Genomic DNA, 18,986 nt, shown 5'->3' with positions numbered 1-18,986 from the left:
AACATGCTTTATGATGTGAGCTACTGTGTGCCACCTCAGACATGTGTAATACAGACACCTTTCATGACATGGGTGATTAGGGCAGAAAGAGATCACAGAGGTCTTCTGATTCAGCCCCCTTATTTTACAAACATGTAACTGAGGCTCAGGGAAGTTTAATTGCTTACCCTACATCACGCATCTACTTAGTGGTGACTAGAACCCTGATCTCCTGATTCCAAGTGAAGTAATCTTTCTGCCACCACTGGAACCTCTTTCATTTGCTTCATTATTAGAAATACTTCTAGAGGCTCCTTTTGAAAGTTTTCCTTCCATACCCTTGACAGAAGTGGGATACTGTGGGTATGGAACATTGCACATAATATCCTTTGCATATGTTGGCTACTTTTTAGAAACCTGATTTTTTTTTTTAAGGTATACTTTCTATGTCCTATAAAGATAGTCATTGTCATTCCTTAATTCTGAATATTGGGAGTTGGCTCATTTAATATTTTTCCTTGAAGCTTGTATATTTTAAATATTTCAATATATTATATGTTTTTAAAATTGATTATTCAAATATTTCCTGCTTAATATATTTCTCCTTTAACTGTATTAAATTTTGATGCCATTTCAGATGAACTACTTTTGCCGCATATGAAGAAAATTGATGGTATGCTGAATGACAACAGAAGACGACTTCTTCTGAGGCTTCATTTGGATCAGTCACTTAAGGTATTTCCTCCTGCCATGATGGTTTCATGCCTGGTGAAGGGGCAGATTTGTAATGGGCGCTTGTGTGCTTATGTGTGAGTACATGTTGTGTGTGTGCGTGTGCCTGTGGATGATTTCATTGATTAGGGAATTCCTGGGGAGGATGCTCCCTATGTACCAGTGCCTATTGGTCCCAGCTCCACAGTTTGCCATCTTGGAGTTGCCTTTCCCATATGAAAATTAAGACTACCTAGCATGTAGGGCCTTCGGGTTGGCAAGGCACTCTGCATGTTTTCTCACTGAATCCTCACAGCAGCCCTGGGAGGTGGGGGCTGTTAACTCTCTCATTTTACGGATGAAGACACTGAGGCTCAGAAAGATTGAACATTCTCCCCAGGGTCGTGCAGAGAGCGTCCAAGGTGGGATTTGAATTCCAGTTTCCCTAACTCTAAACTGGGAAGACTGAGGGTGTTTGAGCTAGGTTGGGTCAGAAATGGGACTTGGGGCAAGGAAGTGGGCTTGAGGGCCCCATTCTCTGCCCACTGCCCATCACTGCTCCTCTAGTAGAGTGTTTGTGTCCTTTGCTGTTCTGGTTTGACTATAAGCTGCACACCTTTGGTCAGATCTCTTTGAAAGGAAGAGAGTTTTACAAATCTGCAGAAATGTTCTGAGTGGTCCCTCCTGTCTCCATTCTACAGAAGCACTTCCTGCAGCTCCTGCTTCCAGGCTGGAGAAGTTGTGGTGTGGAGAGGAAGGGTGGAGAGGGCGTTCCAACAGCACTGGGACGGAGGTTCTCCCCAGGGCATTGTTTCTCACCCCTGTTGCTGACTTTTTAGGCCCTCACACAAACTCTCCTGAGAGCACCCAGGTTTCTAAGACCATGAATGTGAAGGGGCTGGCTGGGAAAGCTGTGGGCCACACGCAAACATTAGAACATGTTTATTATGTGATGTTCACTTAACTTATACCTTAAGGACAAAAGGAGAAGCTTCTTCTACACTAAAATGACTGTGCAGTGCAGCGGCACTTTCCAAAGACTCCATTAGTCTACTAGTCACTTGGACTAATTCTTCTTAGTGTTGATTGACCAGCACACTTGTTTCTTGGCCCAGTGAGTTAAAATTCCACAGCAGTAGGTCTGGAAATTCTTTTTTTTTTTTTCATATTCAGGAGTTAGTTGTGTATCTTAATTTCACAGAATGAAAATAAAAATGATTTTAAAAGGAGGGAATCAAGAGCTGCCCCTTCATTCCCCACCAGAACCCAGTCTTCTTCAGCATGAGGCTGCTTCAAGAATGAGGGATACTGGGGGCAGCTAGGTGGCGCAGTGGTTAAAGCACCCGCCCTGGATTCAGGAAGACCCGAGTTCAAATCTGGCCTCAGACACTTGATACTAGCTGTGTGACCCTGGGCAAGTCACTTAACCCTCATTGCCCCACCAAAAAAAAAAAAAAAGAATGAGGGATACCAGGCCTCTCTCTGTGTAACAGGGACGTGGGTGCCCCTTTCCATGGGTCATGCTGGTAGACTGGAACAGAGCTGTTAGCAGAGGGGGTAAGAAAGTCTGGAGGTTCGAGCCTAAAGAGGAGCGATGTGGCATGTTTGGGTGGCTGCTGATTGACTCACTTCTGGTCTATATACTGAAAATATGATTAGTTTGATGAAGAGTTAATATGAAGTGTATTCAATGTGTAAATAGAGAGGGATAGAGTATTTTAAGATCATAGAATTGAGAGCTGGGAGGGAATTGAAATATCCCCTAATACATAGGTGAGGTGTGCCCTTACCCAAGATCCCACAGGGAAAAAGCAACAGGACTGGACTTGTGAGCCCTTTCTCGGGCTCCTTTCCTTCTGCCGCACTGCCTGCTCTGTGTGAGGAGGCCTCAACAAGTGAGCCTAGCAAGAAAGAACTTTTAGTCATTACCAACTGAATTCTCACCTCAGCTATCAGACATAAAGCCTACATTGGATTTAATGTCCTGCATGTCCCTATTTTCTTTCCACCTCCACTCCCATTTTAAAAACTATATATTCTAATGTCAGCCTTCAATTTCTGATCAGCTTTTTTTTTTTTTAAGTGAGGCAATGGGGGTTAAGTAACTTGCCCAGGATCACACAGCTAGTGTTAAATGTCTGAGGCTGGATTTGAACTCAGGTCCTCCTGACTCCAGGGCCGGTGCTTTACCACTGCACCATCTAGCTGCCCCTTCTGATCAACTTTTAATTGATTTTTTTAAAGTATGGATGATTTTCTTTCAAACATTATTTATTTTGCTTCTTTCTTTTAAAGAATGCTTTGGAAAGTTTTCCTGAACTAACAATAATTACTCGGGACTCTAAAGCAAAAAGTGGAGGATCTATTTCTAAAATCAAAATGAATGGCAAATCTTATAACAAGAAAACACTTAGGATTTCCAAATCAACCACTAAACCAACACAGGTGAGTGTCATTTATCTCTATCTCTACCTTAACTGCTCCCCCCCCCCCCAATGCTCCTTTCCTCCATGATTCTTAACTCCAGAGTTCCCTTTCTGCACCCTTCCTCTCTTCTTCCACCGCTTTACTCCCCCGAAGCCTTCTCATCACCATGGATATGTCCTTTTCTCTCAGTTTGACCGACCTGTCCTATTTTGGCTTTAAATAAGCATTTATTTTCTCTCCCTCCCACCAAAAATTTCCACACTGACACATCCAAAACATGTAAGCCTCATTCTGCATTTTTAAGTCCGTCCCCTTTAACAGGAGGGAATAGGTTTCAACTTGAGTCTTTCGGAACAATGATTTATCCTACATTGATCAAAGTTGTTTTTCTTTATATAATGCTATTGTCATTATAGACATCGTTTTCCTTGTTCTGCTCACTCCACTCTGCATCCATCAGCATAGAAGTCTTCCTAGTTTCCATGCCATCATTTCTTGCAGTATAGTAACATTCCATTATGCTCATATAACATAGTATCTGTCAGTCTCCAGTTTAGATGTTGTTCTCGCTCTGATTTCAGACTACTTCCCACTTCTCCCTTCAATGTTTGTCAGATAATAAGGCTACTCCTGAATAATTAGGGCTGGGGGTTTATGAAACACTACGACACTACATTCATTTGCAGCTTTTAGTTCACTTCCCTTCCTTCCCAGACTTAATCCAATAAACCAGCCATCCCTCCAACAGTGTCCTCATTCCCCCAGTCCTCAGCCCTGGGTCCTCTTCACCATCTGCTTTCTTAGCACCTGCTCACAAGATCTAGGTACAAATAAGGAAGTGGTGGAAGTTAACGGTTTTTTCCATGTTACCCATAGGGGCTGTTTCAAACTTTCTCTATCACATGCCCTTTTCACTGTTTGGCTAACAGTCATACTTTACAAAGAAAACTGAGCTCCCTCTTGTGAGCTTTCTCCCTCCTCATTTCTCCTTTTCCACCTGCTCTCCTTCCTCTACTTCCAAGAAATGATCTCCTTCCATGGCAAAGCAGACCTTGGAGCTCCTGTACCCATGCTAACCTCCTCTCATCTCCTTGGTGAACTCACTTAATGGGCTGTATCCTTCTCCTTTTGTAGCTAGCTACCAGAGGAAGGATTGATGTTCTTTCTCAATGTGAACTAGCAAGCAGTGTTCTGAATTTGCCCTGTGCCAAATCTCCCCCAAATCAAATAAGTCTGTTCCAGAATTGAAATTTAGAGTTTGATTCAGTATTCTTGTAAAAGTATTTTTATGGCAAGTGTTTATTTGTTCAGTGAAATACATCATTAAAATGTTTTTTATAGGAATTTGCTGTAGATCCAGAAAAAATACAGTTGTATTCTTTATATCATTCTCTTCATCATTACAAATACCATATTTATCTGAGATGTAAAGAGGAGGTAAGTGCCTGTTAATTTGTTGTTATTCATTTTTAAATTTTGCTTTTAAAAAATCACCATTGGAGTGGTTTGCCATTTGTGCTAGATGGCACAGTGGATAAAGCACCAGCCCTGGATTCAGGAGGACCTGAGTTCAAATCCAGCCTCAGACACTTGACACTTACTAGCTGTGTGACCAGACACTTAACCCTCATTGCCCCGACAAAAAAAAAGAAAGAAATCATCTGATTTAACTAAGATTATGGCTAATAGCAGCTTGTTTGAGTATAAATATGGCCAAAAAGCCCAAAAAAGCTTACTTTGGAATTGTTTTTGGATAATGGGTATTTGTAATTTTACCTTTTGTCCTCTTTTTTTTTTTTTTTTGCTCAGATTTGAGCTCTACTATGTCTAATTGCTTTATGCCCTAATGATGGGTGCCATTTCCAGCTATTACTAGGTGCTATTAATTGCAATACAAATTATGCTTCACTTTTTTTTGCTCACAAGCGAGCATTTTGGGGGGGGGTGAGGCAATTGGGGTTAAGTGACTTGCCCAGGGTCACACAACTAGTAAGTGTTAAGTGTATGAGGCCAGCTTTGAACTCCGGTCCTTCTTGAATTCAGGGCCAATGCTTTATCCACTGTGCCATCTAGCTGTCCCCATAAGCAATCTCCCCCCCCCTCCCCCCGCAATGAGGGCTAAGTGACATGCCCAGGGTCACAGCTAATAAGTGTCAAGTGTCTGAGGCTAGACTTGAACTCAGGTCCTCCTGAATCCAGGGCCGGTGCTTTATCCACTGCACCACCTAGCTGCCCCTACAAGTGATCATTTTAAAGTGGCCTGTAGTAACTGCTTTGATGATAATCTTTTTATAGTACTTAAACTAGCCTAGCTTGGGATAAATATAATGAATATCATCTTATTGCCATGAAATAAATATGAATCAACTTTTATTAGCATTTAAGTAGAGTACATTGAATTTGCTAAGAAATCAGCCCTTTAAGTAGAACATTGCATCCAGTAGATGGGGTGTTTTCCTGTAACATATTACTGAGTAGTCCCAGAATAGCTTTAACTCATTTGATCAGATCCAGCCGTGTTTATCAAGTAGTAAAGTATGGTAAAAGTCCAGTACAGTAGTAGTTTGAGGAAAAATGATACATGGGGAATTTTTATACTAAGAACAGGTATGAAATTGGTGGCTGAATTTGCCATTGTGACAACACATTTAAGAATAGATGGGGGCGGGACAGCTAGGTGGTGCAGTGGATAGAGCACTGGAGTCAGGAGTACCTGAGTTCAAATCTGGCCTCAGACACTTAACACTTACTCCCTGTGTGACCCTGGGCAAGTCACTTAACCCCAATTGCCTCACTTAAAAAATAAGAAAGAGTAGATGAGGAATGTCGGGGAGCTTAAAGAAACACTCATCTCTCATGTGAAGCCGTATACCATATAAAAGGGAAACCATTATTCTCCCTGGACTGTGCTAACATGTTGCTTCTACAAGAATTAATGTCCTCGGCTGAGAATGTGACAACAACTGATTATGGAAGGAACCTACCACTGCACGTTTACTATTGTCATTTGGATGAGAAAGCTTGTAAGATTCAATAGCCCTCGAAAGAGTACAGAGGGTAGGATTGCCACTTTCTATGGAGCCAGTTGTAGATAGATCTGTCTTCCAAGCTCATTGCTCAGTGTCTTAGCCTTTTTGGCCTAATCTGGAATAGTCTATGGATTTTCTCAGTCCACCACTAGTTTGGGGATACAAACATCCACTTTCAAATATTTGAAGACTAAATCGTGGAGATATTGTAGCGTTCAAAGAATAAAGCCATGGATATAATAAACTAATGTGACAACCTTTCTCCTTCAGATTTCATCTGTGCAAAAAAAAAATGAAGATTTAGGACAGGAAGAAATTGTACAGCTTTGTATGAAAAATGTAAACTGGGTGGAGGACCTTTTTGAAAAGTTTGGAGAACTTTTGAGTTTTGTCCAGCAAAAATGTTCATAATATCTTCCAAAACACCATTTTTTTCTACATGTGGGAGGATATTCAATTCAAAGAGAATTTCCAGTTCTTCAGACAATGCATACCTTCTTCACTTAAGGAACTTGTACCTTCGTTCCTGCTGAGGAAATTAGTCCTTTGTAAATGGACCTATAACACATTTTTATCCTGATGAATGATTTTTGTATTTTGTAAACTATTGGGTAACAATTATTTTCGGAAATGTTTTTTGAAAAACAGTAAAGCATGCACTAAATATAATTCTTTATTGCTACAGAGAACACTTAAATACTTTAGTTTTTCTTGCCTCTGGCTAAACAACAGCCTGCGGTGAAAGTAAGCGTATATTTGCATTTACATCTGGCCACCAAAATAAGAGTATTGTACATTTTGTAAACAGCTAGTGTGTTGTGTCATTCTGTAAGAGAATATTGCTGTCATCAAATTCAGAAACCACATTCTGCTGTATGGACTCCTTTTACTCTGAACATATTCAGGAAACTGGATGTGGAATTGGTGCAATCCTTTGACTGCTTTTTGTGTCAAATTATATTGTAATGAAAAACAATGAACTATTACTATTTTCCCTGTTTTGAAGAAAAGTATTTTCCTTTATACTCTGTTTTCTTTGGAAAAAATTCAATTGTACATTTTATCTCACTAATAGTTGTATTTTTCACAGAGAAAATATTGTGGTTATAATTGTTTCATATATCTTTGTAATACACTTTGCATTGTTTCCAGTAAACCTTATTCATTTATATGTCGACTTCCTATTGTAAACTCTCTCTATCTTGAAGTAACTGATTAGTTTATACATACTTGCTTCAGTGTTAACCAGAACATGCATTCAGTATGAGACTAATTTTGCATCATAAATGTAGTTGTGTTAGACACTGCAGTTATTTTCTGACATAGGAAAATAAATTTCTTACTAAACTAGCACTTGATTAACTGATTTATTAAAATGAAAGCTTAACTATGGCTTACTTTCTGGTTAACAAATTGGTAATTAACTTTATTAGTATATGCAGTGTTGAACACAGCTTACATCATTCTTAGAACTGGAAGTGGTGGAGTTCTCCTTTTGGTGCCTTTTCAACCTTTAAACATGCTTTTGTAGCTTTCTTTAGTTTTAATAGCTCGCGTTTCAAATAGTTCTGCTCAGACAGTGAATGTATTAGGTTCAACATGATATTATTTCTTATTTTTGTTTGCCAACAGGATGCCTTATTTGTTTGGAAGAGATTTACTAGTGTCACTCAGCTATTTCCTTTTTTAAGATTTTTAAGAAATGGTCAATTTACCATACTTTTGTTTATTTTACCACCGTTTAGTGCCTTAACTCCTGCCAAGAAAGCAGTCTTCACTGCTCAGTGCCCAAAAAAAGACATGGTTGTGTAGCCATTGCTAGTGTCTTGATTTTGAATTAACAGGCTAACATATAATACTTAAAACCTCAGTAAATGTGGCTGAAAGTTGAAGATGACAAGCAATTTGATTTGTGTCAAAATACCTGTTGCACTGGGGGGGGAAATTCAGTATTTAGTCTTGAATACTTATGTTGTTTAAAGCAATAATACTTAAATGTTCATACTCAATTGGACACAAGATAAAAACAATGTTTCATGACAAGGCAAATGTTCTATTTCTGGAAGTTTCTTAAAACCTGCTTAGGTAGCTTATTTCCATGAAAATAGTATACTATATAATAGCTTACTGGACTCATGTCACTTGGATTCAAATTTGAGAGTACAAAATGTCAGAGGCAGGAGCATCATGAAACTAATTTATGCTAGTGGAGAGGAACTTAAATATGGAAGAAGCAGCTACATTTCTCTCTCGTAGTACCGACTCGGGAGAGGACTCGTTTACAAAGTCCAGAGTAGAACATTTTATTGAGATGCTAAAACCTGCCATTATTTATAAACATAATCCTTTACATAATCCACCCAGATTATCCTCTTTTAGAATTTCTAGCCAAAGTTTTTATTTCTGCATTTAGGTAACACTTGTCTCAAAGTAAAAAAAATGATTTCATGATGTTCCCATGAAAAATGAGCCTTTTTCTTGGTTGAAATTAATCATATGCTTCCTATGAAGACATCCATTTCACTTTCAGCCATATGCTTGCAGCTTAAGTCACTTCAGGAGAACAGGTGTACTATTTCCCACTACATGTAGAAAACCAAGATTAGATTAAATTAAAGATGAAAATTCTCTATTTCTGCTGTATGCTGCTTAGGGGGAACCCGAGAATTCTTGTTGTAACATCTCAGTTATCAAATGAGCTGAAAAACGAGGCAACAACAACCAAGTTCTCCTCTCAGATTCTAGGAAAAAGAACCATAATTCATGATTATCAATCTATTCTCCCTAGCTAACGAAATACAATTGCTGTTGAATACCAAGTACTAACTCTTCTGAAAAGATACTGATTCCAAGGCTTATGATGGTAGCTGGAGCTAAAGAGGAAATGCATGTGCTTGTTGCTAGCACCATATTTTCAAGATGAGATTTTCCTGTCTGCACAGATCTGGAAGGAAAGAGACCACACAAAACATTTCTGTGTTTTCTTTTAAACTTCAGATGTCTGGTTGGAGAAGAGATAGTATCCCCCCACCCCCCCCTTCCCCTACATCCTTCCCATATCCTTGCCCAGCCGCCTATTTCCTGATCTTGCAGTAAAGTCATAAATTTTTAATGGTTTACTAGTCATCATCATATGGTGACAATAACAATTGCTCGTTATTTTCTTTTCATTGCAAGATCAAATAAAGAAGTCCTGGGAAAGAAGGAAAGTCAAATATTTTTCATAAATTTGCAAATTCTCTTTTAAACTACAAAATCACAGTGGTAATTAATTTTCTCAGACTCTTGTTTTCCTCAGCATGTAAAGTCTGTTGTTCAAAGAAAATACTGAGTTATTGAAACAGGCAGGTTTTTTTCCCTGGAAAAGTTGCTCCGTTTTGAGCAGCAGGATTTAAAGTAGTCAGTAATATCTTTGAAAGCTGCTTCAGGTGTTTAAGTTCTAGAATGTTTATTTCGTCTGTATGTTTGAAAAGCTCTTTCTGTCTCGTATCAGAAAAGCTTGGCAGAAAGTTTGTTGAATAGAATGTAAAATCCCAGGCTAATTGCTTCCAACTGTGTCAGTGGCACAAAAACAGCACACCTAGCTGTGCATTATTGCACAATGTACACCTTGTTGCATCAATGTGAAATGCATGTTTTTGCATATCACCTTTTATTTATGTGACGATAACTGAAATTACAGATACTAAGGAACCTTATGCAGTTTTAGTCCAGAGTTTCAAGTGGTCCATGATACTATGTATGGAAATGTGAAGGGACAATTTTGTAAAATACACATTTGATGTTACTAATTCATTAAAAAGAAAGCCATTTTTAAACAATAAAACTGAAAATGTTCTGGGTATTTGTTTTTTCTTTTAAGTGAATTAAAGCATTCTTTTATAAGCACAGCCATCTTTTAGATTGCGTTTGACAAGTGAGTCCTAATTTAGGACTTTAAATAATTGTTTTTATTTCAATTTTATTAATAGCAGAGTTACAATTTTATCCCAGGAAAATTCAGAACCTTGATCTAATGTTGCTTTAAGTTAAAATGCCCTTCAGAATCCTAAGGCTTCCTCCTACCCCATTTATTTACCACAAAGGCATGATGAAACCCCACTTAAGCTTGCCTTTTTTTCCCCCCATTTAAAATAGTACATAATTAGAGCAATACATACATCACTTTTTTTTTTAATGAAAATTTTAGCACTAAACCCATTTAATGGATTTGGTTTTGTGGTTCCTTGCTGGTCTATTGAGCCATTGATTTTAAATTTTTACTATTTGCTCAAAGAAATACTTTCCTTCCCTGTTTTGAAGGCTATCTTATACATTCATAAAGTAACATTGCCCTCATTAGCCACAACCATTTGATGAAAATGGGCCAAAGAAATGTGTTATACGATTTATCTGCTTTACTTTGTTCACTTTTTAGAAATCCTATGGTTTTAAGTTCCCCCTCCCTCCAAGATATTTATAAAATTGTCAGGTCTCATTTCTTGAACCACTTTGGAGCCAGAGTTACTGATAGCTCTCATAAATTGCTTTGTCAGCTGCTAGTTCTGTTTCTTTTTTCCTTTCATTCTCATTGGAAAGTTCTTTTAGGAAAATCTCATGCTAGATGGCACCTGGGAACATCGAGAGCCTTGGCATTTGAAGGCCCTTAGTCATGGTCTCACAACTGTAAATAGCAGAGCCAGGATTCTAACTCAGATTTTGACCTGGCTGTCTTTCTGCTATGCCAGTCCTTGTTGCATGGAATAACTGTTGACATGAGGAATGAGCTGTGAATTCCCCAGGTGATGGGTCTGCAGTGAATCGAGATGAAGAAGCAGTAGCTGAAGGTGTGATCTTCCCAATGTGTTAGGCAAATCCAAAGACATTCCGGTGCCAAATGCAAATGATTTAGGATGAGTAATCTTTATAATGAAGGAAACATTACATTGCAGTAACTAAGGACTCCGGAAAACAGTATATTTGGTCATTTTGTGCCTGATGAGTTACATATACTGTTACTGTCCTTGTGCTTTTAATTAGTGACTCAGCCATTTCTGTCAAGGGCCCAAGGACTTAATTTTATGCCTTGAGTTCCCCATCTCTAGTTCACAGTATCTGAGCTGAAAAGGACCTCAGGGCAGACATCTAGTGCCCCCAGACCTGACAAGCTGTCATTCAGGCTCTTCCAGAAGACTCAAGTTTACATCAAGCTTCAATTTGCCTCTTGCAGTTTCTAGCCATTCCTACTTGTTCTTGCCCTCTGGTGCTAAGCAGATCTCCACTTCCTTTTCTCTATAATAGTCCTTCAAATAACTGTTAACAGGTATGTTCCTCTCAATTATCCACTACCCGACCTCTTCCACTGCAGTCTCTTAGCTAATTTTGGTGTTTGCTTGCTTTTAGAATCTCTCTGGGTTTTATGCTGTTTTCCTCCCCCTCTCAGTTTCTATTTTTGTTCTTTGATATTAAAAAAGTCTCTCCCCCAATCTTCTTCCCTTCCACTTATAATCCATCATATTTACCTCCATTATATCGTCACATGAAATGCTACCTGAGCACATGGTTGTTTCATAAAAACTTGAAGGGAGACAGCATAGTATACTCACAAGCTGGGAAATGTCTGTGGTTTCTAGTGATACTTCTCACTAGCTTCATGATTGTGGGCAAGTCATAACCTTTCTGTAAAATGATAAGGGCTTTCAGGTCCCTTCAGAGACTCAAATTCTAAAATTGTTCATTTGAGGAATGACAAGGTGCCTGGTAACTGTCGTGTCTGATGGATACAAGAGAAGAAAGGACATGATTCCTGTACTCAGGAAATATGCGGGCTACTTGAGAACAGACTACAACCAAGGAATTACTCGGAGAATAAATAGGCATATAATCCCAGACTCCATTCTGTGCTGTGGATCATCATGGCAATAATTCTTCAAGAAGCGAACATACAAGATTTTTTCAGGAACGTCTCAGCCTGTCATTGACCTGGGTCTTGAAGGATGGCTAGGAATTAAAAGACAAAGTGAGAGAGTAAGCTACAAAAGGCTTTCCAGGTGGAGCAAAGACTCTGGAAAACCACAAAGTGTGATCAGGTAACAACAGGAGGCTTGTGGGATGAGGAGTCGACGGATCAGATTGGAAAGCTAGGCTGGGTCAAAATTGAGAAGATCCTTGAATAACAAACCAGGGTTTGTGCTGATATTTAACTAGGCCTTCTGTTGTAGAAGGTTACTATTTCATTTAGAGTTGGTCTCTGCGGTGGAGTAGTGTCAAAAGACCAACAGGGCCTGAATTCCAGGAAGGAGCAGGCCTGGGGAGGTGGAGTGGGGGAAAGGGGTTCATTAATTCTGATTTTATGGAACTTTATCTGGGACTGGAAAACTCGGACTAATCAACGGGAGGCTCTCTCTAAGCCAGTCTTCCATTGGGTTTTAATTTATGCCATGTTTATTTGGCAAGCAGAAGTCAGGAAGTGAGGGTTTTTCACAGCCTAGACTAACACAAAGTGCATTAGCATTATCGCATTATCACTGGGTTTGGCAAACAATTCACTATCAAAGAAGATAACATTAAAGCACGAGCACCAAGCATTGGAAATCAAAACCCAACTTTTAAATGTGTCAGTTCTGATCATGAACAAACATTTTGGGTTTTCCTATAAAATGAGAAAGATGAGAAAGGCTATTACTATTGTGAGGGGGTTCCAAGGATATAAAGACTATATCTCTAAGGAGATAGGTATGCCTCATAGAGTCCCCACTGCTCAGCTGACAATCCTCTCAGCCTTACTTAGGAAACAATGCATTTCACAGGGGCCTACTTAGTCAACAAGACTTTGTTAAATGTTTACTATGTGCCAAGAATTAGGGATATAAAGAGGCAACCCTCGGCCCCTGCCCCCCCCCCCCACATACACACACATTCTAATGGGGAAAAGAAAGGCTTCCTGTACAGAGGATCTCTCCTGATGGGGACAGACCCAGAAAAAGGCACTGGGAGACAGACAAGGGAGATCTGCAGACACTGAGGCCTGGGTCAGCCAGGAGAACCCAGCAAAGAACTGCAATGCCCATGGAGAGGCTGTAGACCAGGGCAAAAGAAGGTCCTAGAGTCCCTGCAACTGAAGCAGCTTTGTCCCTCCCTACCAAGTTCCAGATCATAGATCTTCTGAGAAGGGGACCTATTAAGGTCCCTAGCTTGGTGGTGCAGTGGATAGAGCACTGGACTTGGAATCAGGAATTGGGAACTCTTCCTGAGTTCAATTCTGGACTCAGATACTTCCTAGCCGTATGACCCTAAGCAAGTCATTTAACCCTGTTGGTCTCAGTTCCTCATCTGTAAAATGAGCTGGAGAAGCAAATGGCAAACCACTCCAGTGTCTTTGCCAAGAAAACCCCAAATGAGATCACAAAGAGTAGGACATGGCTGAACAACAAGATCTTTCCCCCTTTTTTTGGTGGGGCAATGAGGGTTGTGACTTGCCCAGGGTCACACAGCTAGTAAGTGTCAAGTGTCTGAGGTCAGATTTGAACTCAGGACCTCCTGAATCCAGGGCCAGTGCTCTATCCACTTCCCATTCTTTATAGTTAAATGACTTGAGTAAAAATGATGCCCAAACTGAATTTTCTTCTAATTATCTTATTGTATGTAATTATCCAAAATGGCCACAATAATGGAGAAAGTAAGACTCTCTCAAAGCTTCAGGGCACCCCAGGCAAAATGAACATCTGTGCCTTTAAGATTTGCCATTTGGCGACATCCCCAAAAGAGAGAAAGACCTATTTGTACAAAGATATTTCTAGCAGCTCTTTTTTGGGTGGGTAAGAATTGGAAATCAAAGGAAGGCCCATCCATTGGGTAATGGCTAAACAAGCTGTGGTGATGGACTATTATTGTGCTCTAAGAAATGACAAGCAGGACGATTTCAGAAAAACCTGGAAAGACTCGTATGAAGTGATGTATAGAGAAGTGAGCAGAACCAAGAGAACATTGTGCACAATGACAATATTGTTTGATGAAGAACTGTGAAGGATTTAACTATTCTCAGGAATACCATGATCCGAGACAATCCCAAAGGACTAATGAAGCAGACAATTTAACTATGATTCATTCCTGATTATAAAGTAATTTGGGGAATTTTTTTTTATTTCCGCTGGGGAAGGGAAAATAAATCCTCTGTCAGTCATCTCTACTGGCTCAGAAAGCATCTCACTGGAATTTACTAAATTTAGTACCTGCTTCAGGGCAGGTACTAAAACTGACATGCACTCTGTATCCCAAAGGCCTACAATGCTTTGGTCTTGTTGACTAATTCTTGATTGACAAAAAAATTTTAGGTAATTCTCCAATAGTTCATTTGACTTTTTTTCCAAGCTAGAGAACTGAAACACTAAAATTTTACAGACTGAAGATTAAATGATCTGTTTTTTAAAAAAGGAAATAGCACCTTAATCAATTTAGAGGAAAATTCCTGGGATCTAAATGAAATTAGAGAACAATGATCCTGTTTATTCTTTTAACCCCCAGAGTATCATCCTAAAATTATCATCACAGGATTACAGATTTAGAATTGGAAGTGACCTTAGAAGTCTAGTCAACTCCCTCATTTTACAGATGGGGAAACCGAGGCCCAGAGAAGCTGTTTTGCTTAAGGTCACCCTGGGATTCGAACTCAGCACTTTTCTTTCCATTGTACCACACTGCCTCCCCGTGGCTTTAATACTTGTAGATTTTTGATAATTAAACATTGGGACTGTATGTGTTGCTGAACTAATTATACTGAAAAAAAAAATTAAAACATCCCCTTAATGTATTTCTTTACCACATGAAAAGGGTTATTGTTACTTTTATGACAAATAAAGGACAAAGGGGGATGACTGTGAATAACTGGAATATTTGTATGAAATATTTACAGTAAACAGGATTTGCTAATTCTTTCACAGCAATGGAGCTTTCTTTCCTCTTCAACCCTTCCCCCCACCCCTATCACCAACTAACAAGAAAACTTTTATGTAATTTTGGAATTTAAAATTAAGCTATGGGCAAACTCATTAAAACTACTTTAGCTCTCATGTTCAAAGATTTGAATTTAAAGGGAAAACATGTTAGAATTTTTAACGTCTACTTCTTTAATTTTTGTTTTAAAAAATTCATGAAATGAAATTCGTGAAAAAAATTCATAGGTGCCTTTAAAGCAATTACTTATAGCAACAGTAAGAAATAGTTTTATTTCTAGTTCAGCTGTGGGATTTGTGTTCATTATTTTCGAATAATTTTTGAAGATTACATTAAAGTAAATATTGTTATATATTTTATGATGTTTAAAATCTATACAGAACAGTTAAGACAGTTTCTCTGGTCCCCTCTGCAATAAAGAACATATGGTTTGATTCATTAAATCCATGCATTCATTTGACAAGCATTGCCTACTATTGTGCTAAGCACTCAGAAGTAAGAAAAGTGAGCAGCAATCCTATTGAGGCTTATCTAAGGAAAAATAATTATATCAAGAAATGCAGAAAAGGCTCTTAGCAAAATACCTATTTCCGTAAAAAACAACAACAAAAAAAACCCAACAACATGGGGCAGCTAGGTGGCATAGTGGATAGAGCACAGGCCCTGGAGTCAGGAGGACCTGAGTTCAAACATGGCCTCAGACGCTTAACACTTACTAGCTGTGTGACCCTGGGCAAGTCACAACCCCAACACAATACTAAAAAGTTTAACTACTAATGGCTCTCTCCTTAAAGCAAACAAAAACTTGTAATAGAGAAAGGCTGAAAGCTTTTCCAATAAAATCAAGGATAAAGCAAGAATATCTGTTATTGCCACTACTGTTGAACACAGTTCTAGAAATGCTTGTTATCTAAATGAGTCAAGAAACAAAAATTGAAGAAATAAGCATAAGCAAAGAGGAAGCAAAATTATTGCTGTCTGCATATATGTTGCTCTCTATAAAGAACTCTAGAGACTGAGCCGAAAATTAATTGAAATAGTAACTTCAGCAAAGTAACAGAAAATAAAGCCACCCAAATGATCAGCCTTCTCTATATTTTATAAAGTAAAACCAGCAAGAAGAGGTAGAAACAAAAATTTCATTCAATATAACTAGTGAGGGCAGCTAGGTGGTGCAGTGGATAAAGCCACCAGGCCTGGATACAGGAGGACCTGAGTTCAAACATGGCCTCAAACACTTGGCACTAGCTGTGTGACCCTGGGCAAGTCACAACCCTCATTGCCCTGTCTCCTTCTCCCTCTTCCCCCCCCAATGACTTAAATGCTTAGAAAAAACTATCGAATGTATAAAATATTTGGGAATCTACTACTAAGATACACATGAAATTATATGATTATAACTTATTCTCTACAGAAATTAAGAGGGTCCAAATAATCGAATTTGTATTCACTGCTTATGGATGTTTTATGGCAATATAATAAAAATGGTAGGGGCAGCTAGGTGGCGCAGTGGATAAAGCGCCTGCCCTGAATTCAGGAGGACCTGAGTTCAAATTCGACTTCAAATACTTGACACTTGCTGGCTGTGTGACCTTGGGCTTAACCCTCATTGCCCTGCCCCCCCCCATGGTAACATTACCTTAATTAATTTATTTATTCAGTGCCATAACAACCTACCAAGAAGTTACTTTATAGAACTAGAAAATTAGTAACAAAATTTATCTGGAAGAAAAACAATTTTAAAACCTCAAGGGTAATAATGAAAAAAAGTAGGAAAAAAGATGACTCAGCATTGCTAATGTCAAATTATATTCCAGAGCAATAATCATCAAAGATATTTGATACTGGTTGGAAAAACAAATCTCCGGGGATAGCTAGGTGGTGCAGTGGATGAAGCACCCAGACTCAGACACTTGACACTAGCTATGTGACCCTGGGCAAGTCACAACCCTCATTGCCCTGCCCCCCCCCAAAAAAGGAAAAAGAAATCTCAACTATATACCCCAAGGAGTTATTTACACATGGCTACATGGCATATATATATATATATATATATATGTAGTCACATCATGAACAAATTAGAGTAGTAAGGAAGGAGTTTCCTTTTGCAGCTATTGATAGAAAAAGTTCTTAAGCAAATCAGGGAGTTCGAGACTCATAAAATACAGTTTTGATTCTATAAAATTGAAAGGCTTTTGCATAAATATGGTTAAAATGAGAAGGGAAACTTAACTAGGAAAAGAAATCTTTGCAATGAGTTTTTCTGATAAAGGCATGATATTCAAGATGTGTAAGGAAACGATTCAAATATATCAGATAAATGGTGAACAGGCAATTCTCAAATTAAGAAAAAGAAGTCGGGGCAGCTAGGTGGCGCAGTGGATAGAGCACCGGCCCTGGAATCAGGAGTACCTGAGTTCAAATTTGACCCCAGACACTTAACACCTACTAGCTGTGTGACCCTGGGCAAGTCACTTAACCCCAATTGCCTCACTAAAAAAAAAAAAAGTCATCGATAAACATGAAAAATTCCTCCAAGTCACCAGTAACAAGGTAAATCCATATGAAAGCAACTCTAGAGCTTCCACCTGACACACATCATGTTGGCAAAGATCATAAAAAGGAAAAATAAGAACTGTTGGCAGGTGTGTTGGTTGAGCTTCGAATTGTCACTGTCATTCTGGAAAGCAATTTGGAACTATACAGCCAAAGTCACTACACTATACATACGCTTTGATTCACTAATACCACTATTATATGTTTATACACGAGAGTTAAATGAAAGAGGGAGAGGAAGGATATAGATATGTATATACATGCACACATGTTTATACATATGCACATGAAAATTCCCAGCAGCAATTGTGCAAAGCAGTAGAAAGTAGGGGGGTATCCATCACCTGGGAAATAACTGGGCAAATTATGGTATATTGCTGTAGTGGAATGTTATTGTGAATAAGAAATGATGAAGAGGACAAAATTAGAAGAACCTTGGAGGAATTACATGGAATGACAGTGGAGCAGAACCGGAAGAACAATTTGTACCATGGCTCTAACACTGTTAAGACAAACAACAATGAAAGACTCCAAAACTCTGATGAATACAGATAGAACAGAGGTGAAGAACGACCTGGACATTTTTGGATGCAGCCAAATACTTTGATTTGTTTTGCTTAACTATTATTAATGGTGTTGGGGAGACCAGATGAGGCGGTCCCTCCAACGATGGGGGAGGACAACGGAAGCGGGAGGAGAAAGGGCTAAGGAAAGGGGATGGGGAAGGGAGCCGGAGACTGAGATGGGGCCTTCTGGGCGTTACGGACAAAAGTACACAAAGTCCTCAAGCGTCCCAAAGTTCTCGCGTTCGTCAGAGCTTCTCTGGACTCGGAACCCCGGGTCCCTTGTGCTAAAGCCACGCAGTCCGCTACCTACTACGTGCTCATCACCTACTACACGCCTGGCTCCCTGACAGGTGCTTGCAATGGACAAACAGGAGAATGGACGCGGGGTAAGCGCCAAGCCCTCCTGCCCGCATCGACGCCGCGGAATCAAGGGCAGGTGATGGGCGGGGTCGGGAGGGGCTCGGACAGCTTTCACAGACGCGGGGAGTGGGGAGAGTTGGGGGCTTTCGGGCGCCGCGGGCCCGGTGCAGACCCCGGCCCCGCCCTCCTTTGGAGCCCCCGGGGTTGCTTTCGGCCTTTCCCCGTACATTTTCCCTGGCTCACCCGCTGCCCCGGGGTGGGGGCAGGGAAGGAAGGCGTCCTTTCCCGGCGCACCTTGGATCCCAGCCGACTCCTTTCACAGGTGTGGGGGGCGGGGGTGCCTCCGCCTCGTGCCGCGCCTCCTGCCGGCGCACGGGGGCAGCACGAGCCGCGGCGAGGGGGAGGGGGCGGGGCCTGGCGGAGCCCC

General features: G+C 39.9%; 1 protein-coding gene across 1 annotated transcript in view; it reads left to right on the top strand.

Annotated features, from left to right (window-relative positions):
• QSER1 (glutamine and serine rich 1) overlaps positions 1 to 8,173 on the top strand; it is a 42,571-nt gene extending 34,398 nt beyond the window's left edge. The window contains exons 9-12 of the mRNA XM_043970207.1: positions 617 to 714; positions 2,986 to 3,135; positions 4,459 to 4,554; positions 6,417 to 8,173. Of these exons, the coding sequence (XP_043826142.1) occupies positions 617 to 714; positions 2,986 to 3,135; positions 4,459 to 4,554; positions 6,417 to 6,557 (485 nt within the window). The 3' untranslated portion in view covers positions 6,558 to 8,173. The remainder of the gene's footprint in view (positions 1 to 616; positions 715 to 2,985; positions 3,136 to 4,458; positions 4,555 to 6,416) is intronic.
• Positions 8,174 to 18,986: the final 10,813 nt, after the last annotated feature.

This window comes from Dromiciops gliroides, chromosome 6 (assembly GCF_019393635.1).
Source record: "Dromiciops gliroides isolate mDroGli1 chromosome 6, mDroGli1.pri, whole genome shotgun sequence".
NCBI lineage: Eukaryota > Metazoa > Chordata > Mammalia > Microbiotheria > Microbiotheriidae > Dromiciops > Dromiciops gliroides.
This window is presented reverse-complemented; position numbering and strand designations above follow the sequence as displayed.